Below are 25,075 nucleotides of genomic sequence, written 5' to 3'. Positions count from 1 at the left end.
AACGGGTCAAGCCCTTACTGGGCACGGGCGATACGAAGATGACCAATGCAGATGACTGAACCTTTGCTTTCATGGCTCTCATATTGCATTGAAAATGACAAACAGTCCGATATCAGGTAAAGATCATAATAAAGTTTTCAAAGAATCTTGGGAGTTCAGAGGAAGGATTAAGGGGGGGAAGGGGAAAGTTCCAGGAGGGCATCACAAACAATTTGAGCTGGATCCGGAAGGGCAGATGAGTTTAAGCTGAAAAGTGAAGGACAGTCGTTCCCGGTGGAGAGAACCGAATGAGCCAAGGCGCGTTGGGACAGAGACCCTTGACCGGCGTTGCAAGAGCACACAACATGGGGCAAGGAGTGTAACATCTCCGGCCCTTGGCTCAGAAACCTGTGGCAGCTACCCTAGCCTCGCGCTTGGGAAAACTGGAAAGGTCCGTGCTGCTTTCGCCAAGGCTCCTGCCCGGCCGCTAAGGCAGGAAGCCCTGGGAGGCGCGCGGGAGGGCAGAAACTGCGAACCGCGCGCTCCACGCCTGCATCCTCGGCTTACTGAAGTATACACTCCAGCTCCCAGGGAAAGAATAAAGAAAAAGACCGGAAGGAAAGAAAGAAGAAAAAACACCCTCGGAGGCGGGGACGTGCGCGGCCTGAGTCCGGCCGGAGTGGCGCGCGGGCCTCGCGGCCACAGTGGTTCCGGGGCTAGGTGCCGGCGCGCTTCCCGCTGCCTTCCGGCCCCGCGCGGGGAAGCTGAGGCCGCGCTCCCACTTCCCCTCGGCGCAGCCTCGCACCTCCCGCCGCGTCAGCCGTCGCTGCTCCCGCTCCTCAACGGCCGCGGGGTTTGGGCCTACCCAGCGGTCGGGCCACCTCCGCTCTATCCGCCGTGACGAATCGGCGCCCGGCTGGCAAATTACCCAAATTCGGGGAGTTTTGAGAAACGTATGGGGCCTGAAAAAATCCTTGATTGTACTAAGCACCACCGCGTCCCCACTAGAAGACTTATTTTTCTTAAGAGAGTCGGTTGGAGCCTTGAAAGGAATTAAGAAGAGTGTTGAAAGTGCGAGCGCGGAAGCTCCGGACGCGAGGGGCGGGGCGTGCGCGGGACAAAGGGAAGCGAGGCCGGAGCTGCGGGCGTGTTTTCTGCCCGCGGGTGAGTGTTTCCGACTGGGCTTGACTGGGTCGGGAGGGTGGCGAGGCGTGGGGTCCCGGCTTGGCCCGACCCCGAGTCCCCGAGGGTTGCTGGGGTTCAGGCTTGGCCGCGGCGCCAGAGCCGGGGGCCAGTTGCGGCCTCTCTGAGGCCTAGCGGAGCGAGGGTGCCATCTGGGGCTCCTCCGGGGCGGCCAGATGTGCCCCTTCCACTAACCCCGCGGAATTGGTCAGAGCACCTCTGCATACTCCTATTTAGTAGAGTCGCTGGGAAAGTGCATCCTTCACACAAACCTAAAGGAAACGACCTCAGAGGAAGCCCTTGGGGCAAGCCAAGCCCGTGGTCCTCACCCCCGGGAAGGTGGTTTCCCCTCGGTTCAGGCAGCGACCTGAGGACTCGGGGTGTGGCTTAGAGTGAAAAGCGAAAGCTCGGAAACAGTTTGACCTGGGTTTGAAACCCAACTCTGGCACTTCCTGGCTATGTGTCTTTAGACAAGTTACTTACACTCGCCGAGACTCCCTTTTTTCTCTGTAAAATGGGAATAGCAGTACACATCTCGTTGGTAGTTGTGACTGTTAAACCAGATGGTGTAAGTAGTAAGCCTGTCCCGTATAAGGAAGTCAACAGATACTTCGGGATTTTATGCCAGGCACCGGGCATGCATCCGGTGGTGGGCAAATGTACAAGGTCGCTCTTGGAATTTATAGTATAGCAGAGGAGATCAGTAATTTTAAAATATTAGCAATAAAGTGTGACATATCAGGGAGCTTGTGGCAGTTATTGTCAGGGCTCCCCCCAGCAAGGCCTAGTGGATGTTGACAGCCTACCAGCAGGAAGGAAATTCTGCACCAGACTCTGGTTTCTTGCCTGTTCCTTAAGGAGAGAGGGAGAGACCCAGGTTGGGCCATTGAGAAAATAAACGATTTCGTTCTGCACCAGGCCTCTTATTCATAATGCTCCAGGATTTCCCTTAAAATGCAAAACAGAAGCAAAAAGCATCATGTTTGTTTCACATAATGTTGGATGAAAGTACTCCAGTAGTCCTAAAAGTTATTTGCCTTATTTCTAAAAATGAATGTTTGTCTCTTTGTACACACAGTGTGTGATGTATACTGAGGTAAGGAACAAGCTTACCTGTGTATGGTCATGTGGTGAGCTAGTGTAGTACTAGGACAGGACAAAAGTTAGGAAGAATTGAGCTAGAAAAAAAGAAGAGCTAGGTACAGGGACTACAATAATAAATTAAACGGTCCCTGTTTCTAAGCAGCACACAATATACCCACATTAACAGGTATAACATGATAGCATAGATCTGTGTCTATTGGATAGGAGTACAGATGAGGGAGGAATTAATTCCGCACAGGTAATTTGTCAAGAAAGCTCCATTGAGGAGATATATGAGGAGATATGAAATGGACTGAGAAGGGTAATAAGAGTTTTTCAGGTAGACTCTCAAAATTTATTCCCAGCAGTTATAAAGCTGTTTACCACTATAAGAGAATGTAAAGTTCATTGTCACACCAGTTACCTTTTGCACTGCCTCCAGGAATAACATGGTGCTCCATTTTAGTACAAGTTGTTATCCTAAAAGGAAGGCAGAGCTGCAGCTGATCAGGGAGCTGTCAGTATCTGGTAGGCCTTGTTGAGGTAGGCCCTGACAATACATCACATTCTATTGTCACTGTATTTTTATCAGTCTGATTAAATGTTTACATGGCATCAGCAAAACGTTTTCCATATGAGAGGTGGCTCAGTATCAAAAAAAAAACAACAACAAACTTGCAAGTACATGTCTAATTTTACTTTTTAATATCCCCAGTAATTTCTTTCAGTCATTTAATTCTGATCAACCAAATGACCTAAAGAACTAGTAAAATATTAAAAAGGCTGGATTACTAGAAGACAATGTAATTTTACTAAGAAATACCAATTAAATTACCCTATTCTTTAGGAAAACATTCTCTTATGCTTGCTGAGTTTTGATTATTTTTCTTTATTTTTCTTTTTTTTATTTTAGTGTCTCAGATTCATTCTTAAGGAACTGAGAACTTAATCTTCCAAAATGTCAAGTAAGTTTCATTTTTTATATTTATCAATCTATATTAATAAGAGACTAATGCCCTAGCAAATGGGAATTCCAAAATACTCTCATTTTTTTTTTCTTCAAAACAGGACCATTGGTAGTTTTGTTGCATAGTATTATATCTCAGTTGTTTACAAGAAGTTATTTATTTTCTTTCAAACAGAAAGACCATCTTATGCCCCACCTCCCACCCCAGCTCCTGCAACAGTAAGTTTTAATTTTCTTGTTAATGTAATAGCCAAGTCTGGCCTTGATACAAAAACCCAGATGTCTTCCAGTGACAGTCACTCAGTCATCACAGCAACAGGATGAAAAATTCAGCTAAAAAACAGCACTTCCTACTAAATAAAATAAGTCTGTATCTTACCTTGAACCAACCCCAACATTTAAAGAAACATACTACTGAAATGCCAACCTCCTATGCTCAGTTCTTTTTTTAATTGGGAATAATTGACAAGTTTAACATTTCTTTCTTGTTAATCTCTATTAAGAGTCTTGAAAGTTAATATGAAATGAATGCTCGTTCTGGCATTTATTATTTTTAAGCCTAACCTTCAGTTGGTTACGTTTTTCTCTCCTTGTCTGTATATAATTTTCATGTTAAATCAAACAATAAAGCTTCCAGTTCTATAATAACTTATTGTAAATCTTTATTTTCAAGCTGTTCAAGTAAGGATTTCATTATCTATGGGTCAGATCCTGCCATTTCACTTTACTCCATAAGTCATGTTTTATTGGATTGAGAATTGATATATTTCAAAGTGCCTAAATGATAGTAGTGAACTAATTTTTTTCACCCAGCAAGCTCTGGCCCAGCTTGGTCAGCATGTAAAATAATTGTCCAATCCATAAGACAGTTTTAACAGTAACCATTCAGGCCTTGCTGAAATGGATTTCTTGTTGTTTTTTTAATTTAAAAACAAAAACAAAACACTGTTAACATTGACCATATCCTACAAAAGAAGTTCTTTAAGGCTGTTAGCCCTCCTTCCATACTCCCTACCCCTAAATTTCTGGCTAGTTTACTAATTAGGTCCTTGTGTAATTTTGTTTTCTCCACTAGGTAAACTAGTTTTGTTTACTAACCCTCAGATGTATGTTTTAGTTATGTTTATCAACAATTTATTTTTCCATAGTAAGATGCTTTTAAAAAGAGATACTGTATCACATCTTCTCAGCTCAATTTATATAACATACAGTTTCTAAAGTTACTTCTGGTAGATCTTAAAGTCCTGTGTTTGGTTTGTTTCTTTTCTTAAATCAAAGAACATTTCTTATGACCATCTCCTTGGCACTCTGCTAATGGCCATACAGGTGGAGTTGAACAATTGAGATTCCTGACCTCAAAGAGCCAACCATGTGCTTCATTTTTGGAAATGGATAATTGTAATATTTTAGTTTCTATTTTTTTTTTTTTTTAGTTCCCTTATTTTCTTACATTACTGCCTCATAATGTTGAATAGTGATTATCATTGCTTATGCAACTTTGAAGGTGTCATTTTGACGCAAATACTGCCTCTGACAGCACATAACATCTTGAAAACAGACTTGATTTTTTGAGATAATAAAAATAGCTCAGAAACTAACCCTATGACTTCTTAAATGTAGAAAGGGATATTTTTACCTTTCGTTAGTCATACTTCTGTACCATTATAATTTCACATTTACACATAAACTACAGAAGACTAGGGGTTAGGACATCCAACAGAATGGATATTACATGAGTTATCCTCCTTTCTTTTTTTTCCATTTCTTCTGCCACCACCATCACCACCTCCACCCACCACTACCACCCAAGTGTACCACTCCAAGGAATATAAACTTCTTTGGTGCCTTTGATACTTTATCTGTGTTTTGCCTACTTATGTATGCTTGCTTTGCGTCTTCTATAACAACATAGACTAGAAATTGATTAGTAGTTTTCTTCTAAAGAATATCAAATGTATTATCTGCTTGACTGTCTTTCTTTTGGACACTAAGGATATGTGCAGTGGCATGTTTTAGAAAATTGTGTTTATAAGAGCTACAGTTTAGTTGGGATGTGTTAAGTTTATTATACAGTTCAGCATTGGTATTGTCAATTGCATGTTAAAGTGAAATTACTGCCACTTGTTTTGATTGAGGTTCATTAGGTAAAATACCTTACTTTTGGTCTCTCTTTGCTACATCCTTTTTATGCATCATACCTTGATTCTCATGAACATTGGATGTCATTTTATTAATCACGAAGGGCACTGCTATATAAGAGCCCATTTGTGATCACATCAACACATAATTTACAAAAGCCAAGAATTCTGTTGCTCCAACGAGCAGTTGTGGTTTGAAAGAGCTAGGGCTGTCAGGAAACTAGATGAGAAAAGAAAGTTCAAGTCTGTCTACTAGAAAAGTAGTTCACATTAAAACTAAATGCAGAAATTGTTCATGATTGACCTGTGGAAGATGGATCAAAGAAGAGATGGAAGAGAAAGCCTATAAAAGAATGGGTTAAAAAGATCAGACAGTACCCCCAGAATGAAATCCATGCATTTCTTACAAGTCTTTGTTTTGAAACCATGTATGTGACATCCATTGAATCCCACATTTGTTCTTTTCTATTGACAACTTCTGACTTCCTGATTTGAATCTCTTCTCATTTCTCACACTATATAAAATGATTTAAAGCTGTCTTTGAAAGTGATTCATTTCTTGTTTTTGTTTTTGGTAGATAATACATTGGCGGCATTCACATAACTGTCAAATAAATCATGTTTTGTTTTGCATGTAAAGTGTTCTCAGACTCCTAGCTTATCACATTTCAAGCTTTCCTATCTCAGACATATATCGCTAAGTTGTTATTTCATACTGTTGACCATAAAGTAACCCTGAATGTTTGAGACACTTCAGTGTATTGCTTATCCCGAAAAACAAGCACACATATTCACACGAACACGAACACCACTGGCCCCTGCAAAGAGACAGAAAGAGAGGGGAAAAAAACCCAAAAAAACACAGACTGGTTTTCACTGAAAGAAAAAGAACAGTTACAACACATCATTGCTTGTTTAAAATCAGGTTGCTTTTGCATGCCATATGCAGATCATTTTTCATTTCTGTGTTTTCCTCGTTTGAGCTCATTTCTCATTCGTGTTTTTGTCTCATTTGTTTCCATCAGCAAATGCCCAGCACACCAGGGTTTGTGGGATACAATCCATACAGTCATCTCGCCTACAACAACTACAGGCTGGGAGGGAACCCGGGCACCAACAGCCGGGTCACGGTAGGAGAATCAACTATTACAGCATCCAGCAAACAACTGGAATTGACCAGAAATGCCTTCAGAGTTAGGTCCTTTGAATCATCAGCACAGCCATTTTAAAAACAAAAAAAATTTAGCCTGGCTTTTAGACTATTTTAAATATTCACTGTACAATCTTACACTGAAAAATGAAAAAATAGTGAGATCTGGATATGTATATAGAAGAAAAGAATTTATTCTGTTTGGTGGTTGGTAGAGATAAAGCCTTGGGCACTTAATGCTAATACTATATGTAGACAAACCTTGAATTTCCTATGGTTAAGATGCCCCTTTTGAGATGAAGAGTATCTTTCATTTAAGGTAATTGGCATTAGGCTCAAGACCTTAGTTTCTTAATAAAGACTGGGCTTACAGGCCTAGCTGCCCTACCAGTTTGAACTGCTGCACATAATTATTTGTCTTTTGGATTTAACAGTTGACCTAACTGAGATTCATTTCTCTCTAATTAAAAAGATTTTAATGTCACTTCAACGAATTGCAGAACAAAAGTTGAATGAAATTAATTTGAATTATCAGACTATAGATACCTACAGCTAGAAGTGTGTTTATAATCCATAGGATAAAGGATATAATTTTTGAAACTTAGGATGTTTCACTTAAATGATCAGCCGAAGATACCAAAATTGGATGATGTAATTCATACTTTCTATTTTATTTTATTTATTTATTTGTATTTATTTATTTTTTTAAAGAAAGAATTGGAGAGTTCTATTCAAGCCAAATTTGAGGATTATAACCCGGGAAGAGCAGCTCAGGAAGCGCTGAGAACTGTTCCTCCCGTTAGAAGACTTTTTATTTTACAATCATTTTAAAGTCCATTTAAGGAAGTTTAGGTACCAAAGAAACAAATAACTGTAAAAATGATTTACCAAAAATAAGTAATAAATCCAAAAGCCAAATACCTACATACATTGGAATGTGGTTTTGGTGAGAATTTATACAACCCAGAATGGCTGTAAACTTTTTAATACCTGGTTTTTGTTTGCTGTATTCATAAGTAATTCAATTATTGTGACTTCAAAAAAGCCCTCTCACCCTGTAGTCAAGCTAGAGCAGAAAGCTTGTACCTATCAAACTGTATGTCTATCTTGGTAAGCATATTGCTTAGCTTGATAGGTTTTGTTTGTCTGAATTTTTCATTGTTTCTGCATAATTTGTACCTCATAAGCATATCAAGTTTTATGTGCCATGCATATTTCATGGTATCTGAAAAGAATTCTGACAAAATGTGTATATGTATGCATTTCACAATGCATACAATTTTTATGTGCATCGATACTTGTTTTTCCCTGGCCTGAATGTGTTTCACAAGTGTAACGGGTCACAAAGTTATCAAATGGTAAAGAATATTTTAATTTCAACAAGGAGTAGAATCGATTTTGGGCCATTCATGTTAATACAGAAAATTATTCGTGGGCAGTAAACAAAAGAATGATTACATTTTAATAGCTCTATACAGTCAGCTCTTGATTATCTATGTTAATGGAAAAGAAATGGTGGTAACTGTAATATTAGAATCATTTGTATTTCAGTTTCTGTAAGCATTTTGTTCTTAACTTGGATGTATCTGTGGGATTCTTTGTTAACAAAGTGAGATCATTCAATGGAGACTTACTAGGAATAGGAAAGTGCAGTTGCTGTCTCGGGGCCTCAGCAAGTTATCTGTTTCTCCCCATTCTTTCTTTCAGGTGTTAGAACCCAGTATTTGGGGGTAGGCACTAGCTTCAGGGTAGATTAGTATAGGAGGGCTGTTGAGCATGGAAACATTGATCTTCTGGTTCTTTATGGTTGTTTTCTTTGTATTATTGTTCTCTCAACACCAGAATGAAGTGTAATCAAAGTGCTCTGTAGACTTAACTTGAAGAGCCTAGAAAATGCGGAGGCTTTTAGCCTGTGCTAATCCCCGCCCCTTCAGCTTCTAGTGACCTCTCAGGTCATTGAATCATTCTCTATGAAAATTAGTTATGCCTAAAGTTTTATACTACTATATATGTATAATTTAAGCTCTGTTAGGACTCAGTAGATCCGATTTTGACCTTTATAAAAGTGTTACTTTAAGATGACCTCACCTATGTGTTTTTTTTGGGGGGTGGGGGGGCTCCTCTTTGGTATTACTGTCTGCAAATCGCCTTAAGTCATTGATTTGAAGGAATGATTCGGTGACACCCTATGAATAGCTTCTTGTAGCGTCCACAGAACATCTGGTTTTCCCGATGACTCCAGTACACTCGAATGGTTTTCAGACAATAAACATTTTATATATAGCATGTTGAGATCTTTTGGTTTCAACATATGGTAGCTATGAGATGGAATTCACTTCTGGTCAGTTCTTCATCAGATGATGGTTAACATTCTCAAGTACAGGTGTGAAGACAGATCAAGACCAAATGTTAAAAGTAGCTCGTTTCTGTGCTTTAATGGAAATTCCATCTCAGAAGAAAACCTTAGATAAGATCCTACCAGAGAAACAGCTGAAAAATGGGAAGAAACAACAAAAATCTCTGAGTAGCGAGAATTTCACAAAATCATGGGCTTTATTCATAGGAGATTCCCAGGACCTTACTCTATTGTAAGCACAGTTTTAACAAAAGCATAATTAGTTTTCCCCCAACTCATTGCCAGTTGGAAAGAGGGACAGTTGCTGCTAGAGAAGTAGGTTTCCTGATAGCAGCAAGGAAAGAAATCACTAAAAAAGGAGACATGCCCTCTAAAAGCATAACCACCAGGCCATTTAATAAAGGGGCCAGCAGGTTTCATACCTCAAACTAGAGGATTATAGCAAAGCAGTGATTATAATTGTGTTCAGTGCAGACTGCTGCTTTTTTCTTTTTTAAAGAATAATGTTTGAGAAATTGTAGAAAGATATCTGTTTGAGATGGTTAATAAATTAGGGGTGTTTAGTGATATAAACCTTTAATATCCTGAAAACCAGCTAGAATTTAACTATGTTGTTATTGTTTTGGGTTTGGTTTTGTTTTCCTTGTATTTGTAAATTGGTCAGTGTAATGAAAATACGACCTCAACATGTACCTTTGGGAGAAAAGAAGAGAAATAAGCAAATTCATTGTTATAAAATCCAGTTCTTTGAAAAATATCAAAGAGCAAATATTACTGTAATTTGTTTTTAAAGTGTTTTAATTTCACATATTAAAGCATAAACATTTTAGAATTCTTTACCTCTTTTAAAAAATTGTTAACAGTGGTCTACCAACTTCAATTATTGGCACAATTCCAACTTTATTTGTAACCCACTTCATAGAATTCTGAAGGTTTGTGTTGGATATAAATTGGAAGTGCTTTCTAATAACTTTATGAAGAATCAGACTTTTATGTGTTACTTGCTCTGAATTCATGACATAGGGTTAGCTTTGTAGAAATCCCCCCGCCCCCAGAGAACTCCTACAGCCCTGAGACAGATCTCCTAGTGGCTGTTCATACCACCGCTGTTGATAGTTTCCATCTCCCATGGCTCACTTCACCCCAGTTGCCCACTGCTGGCTAAAAACAGAGTCTATCTACATGAGCATCAGCATGAGGTGTGCTAAGAATACATGGGAGGAGTGGAAAGAAGGGAAATACTGCTTCAGAGGAGAAAGAACGTTCTGATAAGTTCCTGTGTGAAGCAGCAGAGAGGAAGCAGAGTTAATGGACAAGTGTGGAGGGAGGGAGGGAGACGCTCCTCACAGGAAGCAGCAGCATTGTTGGGAAGTGGTGGAAGCAGGTACCAACATACTATTCCCGGAGCCCTTGCATGAAAAATAACGTTGATTGGGGTCTCAGCCCAGAATGGAGGGGCTTCCCTCCGCTTTTACCACAACAGCAAGATCAGGGCAAGGGAACAAAACGGCACCTTAGTTTTCTTGCAAGAATTTGCTGATTCCTGTCTTTCGGTCGTTAGAGTGAAGCCAGCTCTTCTTCCCCCGAACCTGGGAAGGAGGATCAGTATCAGGAGTCTCCCAGAAATTTGGGAGAAACAAATGTGATTCAGCCATGATTTGATTCTGGGTCCTTGATCAAATGCAGCCATGCGTGTAGAGGTGATTCAGCAGCAGCGCCCGCTCGTTGGAGATGTGTGGGGTGCCCACTGGGAGCTATCTGATATCTTGCCTAGACTTAGCTTTTAGAAAGAGCTGATCTCTCCTCTTTCTTTCCCTTTTTTCTTTCTCTCACCCACTTTCTTCTTTACCTTTTTAGAAACTACTTTTCAGTCTCCTCGCCTCCTTTTCTTCTGTTTTCCTTTCCCTTTCTTTCTGTGCCTTCCCCACAAAACCAGCCTTTTTTTAAAAATTAAATGGAGTTTCTTGATATAAGGTCTCAAAAGTAACTTAATCAGGCCCTGTTTCTGCCATTTCTCTGTTCCTGGTAAACTTGTTTGCTCCTCCACCGTGATTAGGAATAAAAAAAGGCATGACTTCAGTTCACACTTCCTGATCTCCTTTATAAAAAAAGACACTAGATATGGGCATAGAACCTTCAGAAAAGTAAAATCTCTAGTCATAATAAAGGAGCTAAGAAGGGTTTTTTCGTTTTCCATTTTTGAACCTAGGAAATAGGGTTTGCGGTGGTGGCGGTTGTTCATGTGGAGGTGTGTTCCTGAAAAGGTGCAAATAGTAAATAGTCCCCTGTAGGCAGTATGAGGTGTGGTAAGCGCTGAACGGGTTCAGCTTCCGGTGAGGTAATCAAGTGTTGACTGTATGTGTAATGGTAAATTAAGTAAAATAAAAGGGTGCCAGGTAATGTCCTAAACGTGGGACATCTGATATATAACCATATATTTTCAATGTATGAATTATTGTATAATATTTTGTTTGTTCTTACAGCCAGGTTGTCAAAGCAGTGGCAATAAACTGCTAAGTAACGTATTAAAAAATTATGTGCCTAAAGTCATTTTCTTTATTTTCTTCTGATGTGAACATTTCTGAATTTGCAGTGATAGCTATTTTCAGTGGAGAAATTATAAGAATCTTGTATCCATGGACGAGTAGAAGAAAGGCGCATTAGCATTTTTTAAGGGACTCTCTTTTCAGTTTGCTGGTGCACTTCTTGCAGTTGAGTAATGAATGTATTTAACTCTTTCCTAGGCATCCTCTGGTATTACGATTCCAAAACCCCCAAAGCCACCAGATAAGCCGCTGATGCCCTACATGCGGTACAGCAGAAAGGTAGGTGCTCAGGAGCCAGAAAGGAGTGAGGACTGCCGTCTTTGCTCTTGGCTTTATGTCAGGTTTCAGATTGGCTTAGCCAGCTTTTTTGTGCATAGTCAGAGGAAAAGATACAGAATTGCAGTTTTTAAAGAAATTAGTTCTGATTTCCAAATTCCAGAACTAAAATCCAGCAAGAACATGATTAAATAAACAGTTAAAATACTTAAAGCAAAGTTATGTAGCCAATGTTACTTATGTAGTCTTTTGGAGAATATTTAATGACATAAAAAAAAAGTTTAGTGAAAAAAGGAATGCAAGACTACATGTACTAGTATCTTATTTTTATAAAAATAATAGCAAATACATGTTAGTTTGAATTTAAAAAAAGCGTAGAAGACAATGGTTATCTCTAAACAATAAGCTTATGGTAATTTTTGTTTTCTTCATACTTCCTTGAATTTTTCCTCTTTTTTTTTTTTGGTGATGAACCTCCATTACTCTTTTTTTGGTTTTGTTTTTTGTTTTTTTTAACATCTTTATTGGAGTATAATTGCTTTACAGTGTTGTGTTAGTTTCTGCTGTATAACAAAGTGAATCAGCTATATGCATACATATATCCCCTCCCTCTTGCATCTCCCTCCCACCCTCCCTATCCCACCCCTCTAGGTGGTCACAAAGCATCAAGCTGATCTCCCTGTGCTATGCTGCTGCTGCTTCCCACTAGATATCTGTTTTACATTTGGTAGTGTATATATTCAGTGCTACTCTCTCATTTCGTCCCAGCTTACCCTTACCCTTCCCCGTTCCTCAAGTCCATTCTCTATGTGTGCATCTTTATTCCTCTCCTGCCCCTAGGTTCATGAGAACCTTTTTTTTTAAGATTCCATATATATGTGTTAGCATAAGGTATTTGTTTTTCTCTTTCTGACTTCCATCACTCTGTATGACAGACTCTAGGTCCATCCACCTCACTACAAATAACTCAGTTTCGTTTCTTTTTATGGCTGAGTAATATTCCATTGTATATATGTGCCACATCTTTATCCATTCATCTGTCGATGGGCACTTAAGTTGCTTCCATGTCCTGGCTGTTGTAAATAGTGCTGCAGTGAACATTGTGGTACATGACTCTTTGAATTATGGTTTTCTCAGGGTATATGCCCAGTAGAGGGATTGCTGGGTCATATGGTATGAGCCTCCGTTACTCTTAAAATAGCAAGTATAACTGATAGCTTTATTAAAGACAGGAGCATTTATTGATTTTCACCATTATTTAGAAATTTTAAAATTTTTGGTCAGAATTATTATACATATATTTGACAGTATGGTGTATTGTATTATGCAGAGTAACCACATTCCTTCTAAACTCTAGTGAATTTTTAGAAAGACATAAGACTATGTTATTGAGTTAGCTCGTCATAAGTCTCTGCAGTGATTGGAGATATCCGAGGTCTGCCTTAAAGTAACCTGACAGAGGACTCGATAATTATTGCAGCAGGCTGAAGAGAACACGGGGATTTGACACTATTGCCTCTGAAGAGAACACGGGGATTTGACACTATTGCCTCTGCCTTTGTTGATGATAGAAGGTTTCTATATTAAAAAGTATTTTTAGGGCTTCCCTGGTGGCGCAGTGGTTGAGAGTCCGCCTGCCGATGTGGGGGATGCGGGTTTGTGCCCCAGTCTGGGAAGATCCCATGTGCCGCGGAGCGGCTGGGCCCGTGAGCCATGGCCGCTGGGCCTGCGCGTCCGGAGCCTGTGCTCCGCAGCGGGAGAGGCCACAGCAGTGAGAGGCCCGCGTACTGCAAAAAAAAAAAAAAAAAAGTATTTTTAAAGGTCTTTATTTTTAGGCATCAATACTGAATTCTCAACTGTTTGTCCTTTTCAAGGTCTGGGACCAAGTAAAGGCTTCCAACCCTGACCTAAAGTTGTGGGAGATTGGCAAGATTATTGGTGGCATGTGGCGAGATCTCACTGATGAAGAAAAACAAGAATATTTAAACGAATACGAAGCAGAAAAGGTAGAATGGGACTGTAGGGATGGGTACAATAGAAAATTCATGAACACTTGCCTTATTATTTATAAAAGAAACATAAGATCTAATCGGACAACTGAGTCATTGTCTGCCTGGGTCAAGTCACTTAATTTCTCTAAGACTTCAGATCCCTTGTCTGTAAAAAGGAGATCATTATCATGTCTTTTGATATTCAAATGAGGTAATATAAGTATTCATTGTAACCTGCAAAATGTCAATTCTAAAACTGAAAACATTTGAATTTCAGATAGAGTACAATGAATCTATGAAGGCCTATCATAATTCCCCCGCGTACCTTGCTTACATAAATGCAAAAAGTCGTGCAGAAGCTGCTTTAGAGGAAGAAAGTCGACAGAGACAGTCTCGCATGGAGAAAGGAGAACCTTACATGAGCATTCAGCCTGCTGAAGATCCAGATGGTAAAAAAAAAAAAAAAAAAAAAATGGGGCTTTGTTTATGCTTTCTCTGAGAATGAAAATATGAGAAATCAAAGGGAAAAAAAAAAAAAAAAAAAAAAAATGGGGCTTTGTTTATGCTTTCTCTGAGAATGAAAATATGAGAAATCTCTTAACTTTTATTTCCTATTCTAAATGGAAACAAAGCATAACTTAAGTGCCATTTCAATATTTTGAATAATTATTTTGATTAATATTTGTATATGAATTTCCCGAAGATAAAGAAACACCCTTTTTAGTGTAGAAGATAGCAAAAACTGCCTGTCGTTTATCAAAGCCTTTGTGCTCAGAATGCATGGAGGGTTCTTTAGTCACAATCAGAATTTTACCTCAACTGCTTTTAAAAAGTTAAATGCCTTCAAGTTATATTCTACTTTCTTATTGGTTCCCTAAATTGGTTGAGTTAAGGGCTCTTAAGGGAGAAAGTTAATGAGTGGGAAGAGGCATTATGAACTTTCTTTTATAGTTAATTCAGAAATCCAGCTAGAATTTATAAATACAACTCATGATGACACTTAGGAGGGTGCACACCTACAAACTTTATACACACGCACACCCCCGCACACAGAGCAGAGCTTCCTAGTTGGCATTCCATGAAGAGTTTGCAGGTATGCTTTTGTACCTCTGGTTGGTTCTCTGTAGCCATGCAGCGTCTGAAGCTGCAAGGAGCTTCAGAGCTAGCCACCTCCAGCTGTGAGTATACTCATCCACATAGCAAGCATGCTATACAAATAATGTTTTCTTCATGTACTGCTATGATGTGGAAAAGGTTGGAAGCTCTAGCTACAAGCAACAAAAGCATCTAGAAAATAATTTAAGACCCATTTTAAAGAAGTAGTAGTGACAAAGAAAAAGCTTGTAAGACCTTAAAGAAGAGGCCTTTAAGCAAGCAAGCAGTATTACCACCTAAAGACATGAATAAGCTGATACACCTAAAGGGAGAGAAAAACAAGGACTGGGATATTGACAAATATTCTCATAAATACAAAACATAATAATAAATATAGAAAATAGAGTAGGGAATAGAAACAATATACCATGTTTAGCAGAATCATCAGTACTAAAGACACAGTAGTGTAAGCAAACTTTCGTTGCTCAGATTGGATAATTAGTGCAAGAAAATATACAGAACTAAAAAAAATAGAAGATCCAGTCTACAAATAATTGGAAGGATGGGGGTCAGTAATAATCGGAAACAAAGGCTAGCAACATAGAAGACGTAAGTAGAAATCAGTTGAAGTTTTCACAGGTGAAAGGTAACAGCAGGAACACTGAGAAGGACTGAAGGAGCTTCACTTAGGAACAGTCTTCAAAGAGAGTCCTTTTCTCTGTTTCTCAGACTTCTGCCCATTATGTTTTTTAAGTTTAAAATAGGATATTAGAGCGGCTAGTAAGAAAGGATGGTAATAGTTAAGATACCAGGATAAGAATGACTTTAGACCTTGGACCTTATCCCTGAGAACTGAGTAGAAAGAGGAAGACTTGGGAGGTAGAAATGTACATAAAACCAAGAGAAAGGCAGCACATCCATGAGTACAACAGCTGCTCACTTTAACAAAGGAGACCTACAAGGCCTACAAAACATACATAGTTATCCACACAAGACAGTGAAGTCTTTTTTAACTGACTTTAGAAAGAGAATATTCATGAGATAAATACCTGGTGAATTAGAAAATATAAACCTACCCACCCCTCCAAAAAAGAAAAAAAAGTCAGACAACTAAAGTGCAAAGAAAGACAGGCCCAGATTTTTAAGACTTTATTTCCCCTACCAGTCCAGTGGTCAACACTGGGGACATATACATGAAAGAAGAAAAAGAAAGGTAACCTAGATGGATAACCTAGCACAAATGTATATAATCTTAAGCGTGAATATGAAAAACTCTCCCCTAAGAAGTGAAAAGAGGACTTCCCTGGTGGCGCAGTGGTTGAGAGTCTGCCTGCTAATGCAGGGGACACGGGTTCGAGCCCTGGTCTGGGAGGATCCCACATGCCGCGGAGCGGCTGGGCCTGTGAGCCACAGCTGCTGAGCCTGCACGTCTGGAGCCTGTGCTCTGCAGCAAGAGAGGCCGCGATAGTGAGAGGCCCGTGCACCACGATGAAGAGTGGCCCCCGCTTGCCACAACTAGAGAAAGCCCTTGCACAGAAACGAAGACCCAGCACCACATAAATAAATAAATAAATAAACTCCTACCCCCCAACATCTTCTTTAAAAAAAAAAAAAGTAAAAAGGTCACAGGTTTTTTTAATGATGTCTTTTATTCCAGTAATTTTAATTTCAGAAGTGTATATCCTAAAGAAATTACTTGAAACAAAAAGCAATTTGCACAACAGTTCGTAGCGGTGGTGTTTCTGGTAATAAGAGTTTTAGGAACTACTTAAGCACCAAAATTAAGGGACATGCTAAACTGACATAGCAGCACAATTTGAGCCTTTGTAGCAGTTTCCTAAAGTGTGGCCCCCCACCTCTGATGGCACACTAAGATGGTTAGGTGGTTCAGAGAGGAACTTTTGTTTTAATGTGTATTGCTTAAGAGGAAGCTGCTTTTTTTTTAAGTTGATTTAAATAAAAATATTAAGTAAATAATAGCACAGGTTGTTAGCAGATATGTCAAAAACTGGTAGTGATAGAGCAAAGGTAATAGCTATTAAGAATAAGCTTGTAAACCAGATCCATACTATATGTATATGCACTTGAGTGGATGAAAACAGCATGTAATATACCTTCATACACTGACAACAAATGTATATGTGTGTAAATTGATAAAAATTAAAAGTGAAATTTAGAATTAAACGTTTTTAAGGCTTTAGTGGTATTTTAATCTTATAAAATATATATGCCCATCTGGGAAACTGAATATTGCTAGAGATAATGTTTTCTCTGCAGTGGGCATTTTCCTTACTTTAAAGTGCTACAGTGACAAAGACACCACCCAGTTCCTATGTATCATCAGTTGTAAAAGCCTTAAATTACTACCCCGCAAGTGAGACATTTGGCAAAATCTGTTTTGCTGTCAGTGCAGCCTTCATGTTGATTTCCAGGCCAAAGACACATGGTTGTATTTCATTTGCATTTCAGCCAAATCTTCCCAGATGCACATCATAACTTAAAGATTTATTTTAGATTTTGTTAGACCAGTGAGGGCCATGGCTCCTTGGCAGCTAAGTGTTAACGTTGTTGCACTCTCCTGATGATGGTAGTTGGTGACCTAATTTCCAGATCCTTTTGTTTATTCCAGATTATGATGATGGCTTTTCAATGAAGCATACAGCTACCGCCCGTTTCCAGAGAAACCACCGCCTCATCAGTGAAATCCTTAGTGAGAGTGTGGTGCCAGACGTTCGGTCTGTTGTCACAACAGCTAGAATGCAGGTCCTCAAACGACAGGTCCAGTCCTTAATGGTTCATCAGGTAGAGTCACAAAACATTTTATTATGCCACAGGTGCCAGGTGACCTGATCCTATACCATGCATCAGTGTGCCTGTTAAATATTTATGTTCAGTCTGACCTGTTCCTGATTCAGGGAAGAGGCTGGAGGGAGTAGACCTTTCCCAGAGATTTAATAAGTTTGTCATTAAAACTGTAACGTAGAGCCTTTTGACAGAAAGCATATCCGTTAAGAATTTTGAGACATCCTGTCAGCTCTTACTGATGTACTAAATATTTTTTTTCCAAAAAATCGCTGAGGCCTGAAACAGTATTCTCCCACATATACTTATTAATCAGTCATTCCCTCTGTGCTGCACTTTACATTTTAAAAATCTTAGCTAGATACATTATATAATAAACAAATTAAAAATTCAAAACGTTTATCACACTATGAGAATGTGTGGACCATTTTAAAAAATGAGACATTTTCTGTGTTTGACATTTGCTTTAGAGAAAATAATTCAGTAGCAACAAAACCTGATCTTATGTTTTACAGCGAAAACTAGAAGCTGAACTTCTTCAAATAGAGGAGCGACACCAAGAAAAGAAGAGGAAATTCCTGGAAAGCACAGATTCATTTAACAATGAACTTAAAAGGGTATAAATTTAATGTGTTAACTATACTTTTTTCCACTGTGTCTGTTACTTTTTTTTTTCCTCTTTCTTTTTTCCAAAATAGTGTTTTCATGGAACATTGTTCACTTTGAAACAGGGTTAACTTTGCTATAACTGGCAAGGTCTTTGCTTTATGAAATAATTTCCATTTTCTGGCAGAGTTGCAATAGGTTTAAAATATCATATAGTACACACACATGTACTAGGCCTTAGACTCTAGAACCCTCTGAGGTTTTAATTTAAACTCTCATGCAATTGTGAATTATTTTCATTTCATTGCAGTTTATTCATCAAATGTCTCCATTAGCTCTAGTTTACAGTTTGCACTTTGTATGAAAACAAGTAAGTCTAGTGTTTGGCGACCCGAAATATAAAATGGAAGCTTTGAGTAGAATCCAGAACTTTCAGCGTTGTCTCACCAGCTGTTCTGTAATACTTGATGTTATGTGGCGTGCTAGGGCAACTTTCCTGTAGACACGAGAGCTTCAGAGAGGACGTGGAACCATGTTTTTTTCTGCCATATATATGTATATAGTTCTTAGCCAAGAAAACCCACTTTTAAAACAATTTCTCTGGTTCAGAGATTGTAAGAAAAGAACATTACTAAGAGAGTTTTTTGGGTTCTGTTTTCTGACTGCTAGTTGTGTGGTTTGAAAGTAGAAGTGGATATGGAAAAAATTGCAGCTGAAATTGCACAGGCCGAGGAACAGGCTCGCAAAAGGCAGGAGGAAAGGGAGAAAGAGGCAGCAGAGCAAGCTGAGCGCAGCCAGAGCAGTATTGTTCCTGAGGAGGAGCCAGCAGCTAATAAGACCGAAGAAAAGAAAGAAGACGAGAGCATTCCGATGGAGACAGGTAACCTTTCAGTTGATACCGAAGTAAATGTCGAGGGTTTTTACAGCTGTCTTTAGTTCTGCTTTTCCTTTCTCAGTGCTTTTCAGAAGTCACTCTGTTGATCTTGCCCCTTGAATTATTCTCCATATGACCTACCCATTTCTTTCAAAATCTTAATCTCTTATAGTAGAGTCCACTAAAAATGTTGGTATTGGTACAAAACAGCAGTGGTGTGTTGTCTTTAGTCTTGCAGTGTGAGGTCTTGGTTGTTTGCCCAGATTGAGTCATGTCATTTCCTGGGAATATAAAGTATATTATGGTTTAATGGTTGAGGATACGGGCCCGGGGGTCAGACAGATGTGGCTCTAATACTGCTTCACCATTTGCTAGCGCTGTGACTGGGTAAAAGTTATTTCACTTCAGTTTCCTCATTTGCGAGTATTCTAGCACCTGCCTCTGAGAGTTAGTTCCCAAGGATAAATGTACCTAAAATCATCATTACTGCACTCGACATGATATTGGCACTCAGGATTTTAACCTTTATCGCTAAAATTGTTTAAACAAGATGTGGTCATTGCTCTTACGGTCAGTGTCGTCTCTGGTGTCCTAGAACGGAGTTAGGCAAATAAAACCTGCAGGCCAAATCCTGCCTGCCACCTGCTTTTGTAAATAAAGTTTTGTTGGAACCGTTTATTTACGTATTGTCTGTGGCTGCTTTGGGGCTACAACAGTATAGTTAAGTAGTTGCAACTGAGACTGCCTGGCCCACAAAACCTAAAATATTTACTATCTAGCCTCTACAGATAGCATTTGTTGACCCCATCCTGGAACAATTCATACTTCTGTTCTACTGATTTTCCTGATTAAAAGCATTCCTCAAGGCAAACAATAACACAGCTTACATGAAGTACCGATTAAACCGATTATTGCTTGAAATTTTGAGATCACTCTACTTTCTGGCACTGTTTTGACCCTGCCCAGTGCACTGTGTAATAAACAGAACTGAGCTGAAAGTATGGGAAACACAAACAAAGGCTCCCTGGACCATCATTACAAGAAGTGAGAGGGACCATAGTCACACTTGGTGCCCAACCGACAGCTTCTGATTTGACATCTGGAGAACATCAAGTGGAATATAGTATCTTTACAGATATTTCTACAGAATGTGATTCAGCAGGTTAACATTTCAGATAGTCAGATTTTAAGTTTTATTATCTGAACCTTTCTCTGTTTTGTGTGAACATGTTTTTTATCTTAACAGATTTGGAGCGTGAACACATTTTGTGGTTAAAACAAGAGCTTGAGAATTAGAGCGTGGTTCTTTGGCTCATTTTGCAGCTAGAATACTCAGCCTTGCCTCTGTTTTGTCATCTATGAATAGAGCATGCCTAGGTCTTTACTCAGATTCCATCCTTCTAGCTGAAGAAAAAGAACTGAAGAAGATTGTTCTGAGGACTGTTAGAGCAATAACAGAAAACAGCCCAGCGCGACTTGTAACAAAGTACTTTATGTATCAGCCGTATACCATTTCCATACCTGCTTTCTCACTCATTAAATCCAAGCACTTCACAACAGCACTGTCCAATAGAAATGAAATATAAGTCACTGTGTAATTATAAATTTTCTACTACTGACATTTTTTTAATGAAATCTTTTTTTTTGCAGTACGCGGGCCTCTCACTGTAGCGGCCTCTCCCATTGCGGAGCACAGGCTCCGGACGCGCAGGCCCAGCGGCCATGGCTCACGGGCCCAGCCGCTCCACGCCATGTGGGATCTTCCCGGACCGGGGCACGAACCCGTGTCCCCCGCATCGGCAGGCGGACTCTCGACCACTGCGCCACCAGGGAAGCCCAATGAAACCTTTTTTTTAAAATTTTTTTTATTTATTTATTTTTTTTTTTGCGTTACGCGGGCCTCTCACTGTTGTGGCCCAGGAGCTTCAGATGCGCAGGCTCAGTGGCCATGGCTCGCGGGCCCAGCCGCTCCGCGGCATGTGGTATCTTCCCAGACCAGGGCACGAACCTGTGTCCCCTGCATCGGCAAGCGGACTCTCGACCACTGCGCCACCAGGGAAGCCCCCAATGAAATCTTTTAAGTGAAATTAATTTTAATAAGTCTTCAAAATCCGGTGTGTATTTTTAGACTTAGAGCACATCAAAATTTGGAAGCTAAATTTTCAGCAGAAATACTTGATGTGTATTTAGATTTCAAAATTTACAGTTAAAAAGTAGATTGTTTCCAAATCCCAAATTGTTTTAAACATACTAAAAGTTCTTTCCTCAGTCACACTTGCTCATATCAAGTGCTTAGTAGCCATATGTGGTGAGTGGCTGCCTTATCATCGGATGCTGCAGCTCTGGACTGTCAGCATAATTAGAAGAGGGAATTTCTGTATTGGAACTAACAGTGACAAATGTGTGATTACAGAGGAGACACACCTTGAAGAAACGACGGAAAGCCAACAGAATGGTGAAGAAGGCACGTCTACTCCTGAGGACAAGGAGAGCGGGCAGGAGGGGGTGGACAGTCTGGCAGAGGAAGGGACCAGTGATAGTAACACTGGCTCAGAGAGCAACAGTGCAACTGTGGAGGAAGCACCAACAGACCCCGTACCAGAAGACGGGAAAAAAGAATAAATGTTACCTTGTTTTATGTGTTCTAAATACTTTTTTAAATGAAAACATGTTTTTCGAGTTTTAATGGTGTTATGTGGTTTGTGTATTAATTCTTTTCTTGTCCATATCATACCACCAAAGGCTTTTGGACCATTTAGCATCATGAGCTGAATGGCACAGTCACCTTTCTTAAGCGGGAAGAAGATGGTTCTTTTCTTTGGATCCTGTTTCTAGCCCTCAACTGTTGAAAGCCTCAGAATTTAAATTGAGAAAATGCCCACCTCTTTTAGAGAATTATCCTTTGATGCTGCAGAATCTACTCTTACAAATGCCTTCCTACAGCTCACTTGGGTGCTTACCAAAGCCATAGCTTTAAACCTTCCCAGTGTCCATCAACAGCTTCCTGATGGGCCCCTTTCCTGTTTACTTCCACAGAGAGTAGCTCCTTGAAAACATAGTCGTGTGAGTTCACTTACCCTTTTTTTATTTTGAATCAATGTCAGATACCAAGAGTTGTGTTAAGGTGTTTAGTGTACCTCCAGCCAACACTTGGATTGTATTGATCCAGAAATAGTCTTTATAGTTACTGGCTTATGAAATAGTCATTAAAGTGAACATGACACGTATGCATTTATCTATACTGCCTTTTGTTATAATTAATATTGGATATGTTCTGGTGAATTCATCCCTGTTGTACGGGTTGGGGGGGGGGAATTACTTTTTTACCAAGTTTTCCAAAGACAGAATAGATCACAAAGCTGAAGGAATTGAATATTCTTGCAATGGAGGAAGTAACTTCAAAATGATTAGCCCATTCTAGAAGAAAAACAGCTGGGAATTAAGTTCATCCACTGGAAATTGTTTTACAATAATCAAAACATTTAAAACCTCAAGGCTCAGGATCCCATAGATCAGAGCCTACCTTTTTGATAAACTCTTAGTAAAGTCTTAGAGACCAGAAGCAAGATAGTTTGTGACACATATGCATTCCAAAAACTAGAATAGATTTTTACTGAATAGTGGTATAACTGGTGGTATATGTTTCTTAAAGGTCCAAATGTAATAAAAAAAATAGAAAAAAGAGTCTCAGTGTTTTTAATGCACTAAATATTTTTATGCAACACAAGCTTGTAACTTCGTTTTTATAATGTAATGACAGTAGGGAGTGGCCTCTCACAGCTGTTAAGAATTTGCCTCTTGAGATAAGGCCCCGTCTCACCCAACTATGTAAACTGCTGTAAGTAGTAAGTTCATGTGTACAAGACACTTGTGAAAATTAGTTTCCTCATATTATAGTCATGTCACATATGGTCTTTGACTCCAAAAGTAAAAAGTTTCTACATACACATATGAGAAGCTTTTTTTACATTGAAAAAAAATATATGGCCAAGTGAATAAAGGTAAGCCCTGTGCTTACATGTAGATAACTTCTCTTTATGGACAAAACTTAATTTATAGTGAATTCACTGCTACTGAGCTCACGGCACGCAGTGACTGTGACTCCACTCCTTTGGGCCTCCTGAGAGTGAGAGGAGGAAAGGAGACAAAAGTTGGGCGGAAACACCCCTTGGTACCTGTTTTTCTTAAAAACACATGGAATGTTTCTTTCTGAATCAAAAACTAATTTATCAGTTCTGGGTGTAGGGCGTCATAGGGCTAAGAACTTCAGCCATCTCATCCCCAACAAACTGGATATCCTTTTTAGTACCTTGTCAAAACTGGGTAGAGAAGTTGTTAATATGGGTGGAAAACAGTACCGGATCAAGATGTCACGTTATTACCCTGGTACTGAAGTCTCTTAAGAGGATCGAAGTGGTTCTTCTGCTGAGCTGGAGATGGCACAGGGAAAACAAGTATATCTAGACCAAGCCTGCCCATACGATGCTACAGCAACAGATGGAAACTTAAGATGGGATTTGGCAGCTTTTAACTCAGGGCGGGAAAATTGAATTAAAATACCTTCTTGTCAGAGTGATAACATAGAAACCACCAATGTTTGAGTTGTTCCCTAGTTTCTTTGAGAATGTGGCATATAGTCGAGGTCTTTGTTTGTTTTCCATATCCCCTATAAGCATTGGGCATGTCACTTAAACTCTCTGAGCCTGTTTCAACCGTAAAATAGATTGAACTACTTTCAGTCCCCTTCCTCTCCACATAGCCATGATTTTTAATGCGTTTGATTATGAATGCGTAAAGTTTGAGGGCTTACATTTTTATTAATTTTTAACAACAAATGGAAGAGAGGGGGATCCCTGACAGTCCCCCAGTTTTCTTACAGAATTTTCAAGTGTCATATCTTTCCCCATTTGTCAACAAGCATGTCTTTCATGTGGCTCTCCTACAGTACATGAAAATTTTGTATTTGTAAAGCAGAGCTTTCAGGAAAAGTCACTAAGAGCAAGCTCATTTTAACGTGAGAGTATGAACGTCCTGTGGAAAAGACATACTCGATTCACTATATTTGAAAGAGAATCCGGAGTTTAAATCCCTCCAAATTTTTAGTTTTGGTGCTTCCCACTTAGAGACTAGTTTGGGGTTTTAAACAATTGGTGCTGACAGTGTGAAACTCCTGTTGCCTGCAGTTAAATTGAAGCTGTGTTTTCTCACGTGAACAGGCAATGAAGCTGGGATTATACTGCGTTAAATCCTCACTTCAGAAATCATTGCCCTCCAACCCCCAAGCACTACCACACACGGTCTCCCCGCCTGGTTTCAACAAGGGCAGGAGTTTTATCTGGCTGTTTTTCACTGCTAGGCAAACCTTGCTGGAAGAGCAACAACTGCCTTCTTAATGATTTGCACATTAGAGGGCTTAGCGTCTTTACAAATGAAAAATCCACTGGGCAATATCGAGCTGAAAGGAACGCGGAGCCTTTTTAGAAGAAATCATACTGGATTATCATCTGGCTTGTGGTGATAATGTTTCTTTGATCAATATGGTAGGGGAAATTCTAGGTTTAGTCGAAAATGTCTACAAGTCTTAGTAATCATAGAACTGTTTCAAAACATCTTAGTAGTAGGTTAACTATATGAAATTGCCTGTGTAAGTTTTTTATCTACAAGATGACAATTTCACCTGGTTCAACCTAATAATTCTGCATTTTATTATAGTCCAAGTTATAGGCTCTTAATAGTTTTCTGAGTGTGAAATGATGGAACTTTGGACTTTCCAGATTGGTTGATACACTTCTCTAAAAATTACTGATTATTGTTAAAACCCTGATTAACATGCAAATCCTAAACTATCAAGTATTTAACAGCCTGATTTTTAAAATATATCCCAGTAAACAGTTAAGATAGCTGGCTTATGTTCACATGTTTTCCCATTTAGCACCAAAAATATATAATTGTTTTGCATGTATTCAAGTGTGTTATATGGGGTGGCGGGGGAGGGAGGTTCCCAAAAGATTTGATTGCTTTTTTTTTTTT

At 39.4% G+C, this 25,075-nt stretch overlaps 1 protein-coding gene across 4 annotated transcripts; it reads left to right on the top strand.

The window, feature by feature from the left end:
• Positions 1 to 1,064: 1,064 nt before the first annotated feature.
• Positions 1,065 to 22,718, top strand: SMARCE1 (SWI/SNF related BAF chromatin remodeling complex subunit E1). Of its 4 annotated transcripts, XM_007465203.1 has the most exons (11): positions 1,065 to 1,143; positions 3,158 to 3,209; positions 3,387 to 3,430; positions 6,375 to 6,479; positions 11,600 to 11,680; positions 13,552 to 13,683; positions 13,946 to 14,117; positions 17,393 to 17,565; positions 18,081 to 18,182; positions 18,841 to 19,051; positions 21,459 to 22,718. In XM_007465203.1, the coding sequence occupies exons 2-11, from the start codon at positions 3,203 to 3,205 to the stop codon at positions 21,665 to 21,667; spliced, it is 1,236 nt and encodes a 411-aa protein (XP_007465265.1). In that variant the 5' UTR covers positions 1,065 to 1,143; positions 3,158 to 3,202; the 3' UTR covers positions 21,668 to 22,718. The 4 variants fall into 4 exon arrangements, with proteins under 4 accessions (XP_007465265.1, XP_007465266.1, XP_007465267.1 ...); XM_007465205.1 differs by lacking the exon at positions 6,375 to 6,479 and having other exon boundaries at positions 1,098 to 1,143; positions 21,459 to 22,717; XM_007465204.1 differs by lacking the exons at positions 3,158 to 3,209; positions 3,387 to 3,430 and having other exon boundaries at positions 1,083 to 1,143; positions 21,459 to 21,974.
• The last annotated feature ends 2,357 nt before the right edge of the window (positions 22,719 to 25,075 follow it).

The sequence above is a fragment of the Lipotes vexillifer genome, unplaced genomic scaffold (genome assembly GCF_000442215.2).
Source record: "Lipotes vexillifer unplaced genomic scaffold, Lipotes_vexillifer_v1.1 scaffold591, whole genome shotgun sequence".
NCBI classification, from domain to species: domain Eukaryota; kingdom Metazoa; phylum Chordata; class Mammalia; order Artiodactyla; family Lipotidae; genus Lipotes; species Lipotes vexillifer.
Note: the sequence above shows the minus strand (reverse complement) of the source record. Positions and strands in the feature narration are given on the sequence as shown.

What these genes read in the sequence shown, in the direction of transcription:
- SMARCE1 (XM_007465203.1), top strand. An exon ending in GCACCAACAGCCGGGTCACG is followed by an intron (nt 6,480 to 11,599) that starts GTAGGAGAATCA and finishes ACTCTTTCCTAG; the next exon opens with GCATCCTCTGGTATTACGAT. An exon ending in GCCTGCTGAAGATCCAGATG is followed by an intron (nt 14,118 to 17,392) that starts GTAAAAAAAAAA and finishes TGTTTATTCCAG; the next exon opens with ATTATGATGATGGCTTTTCA.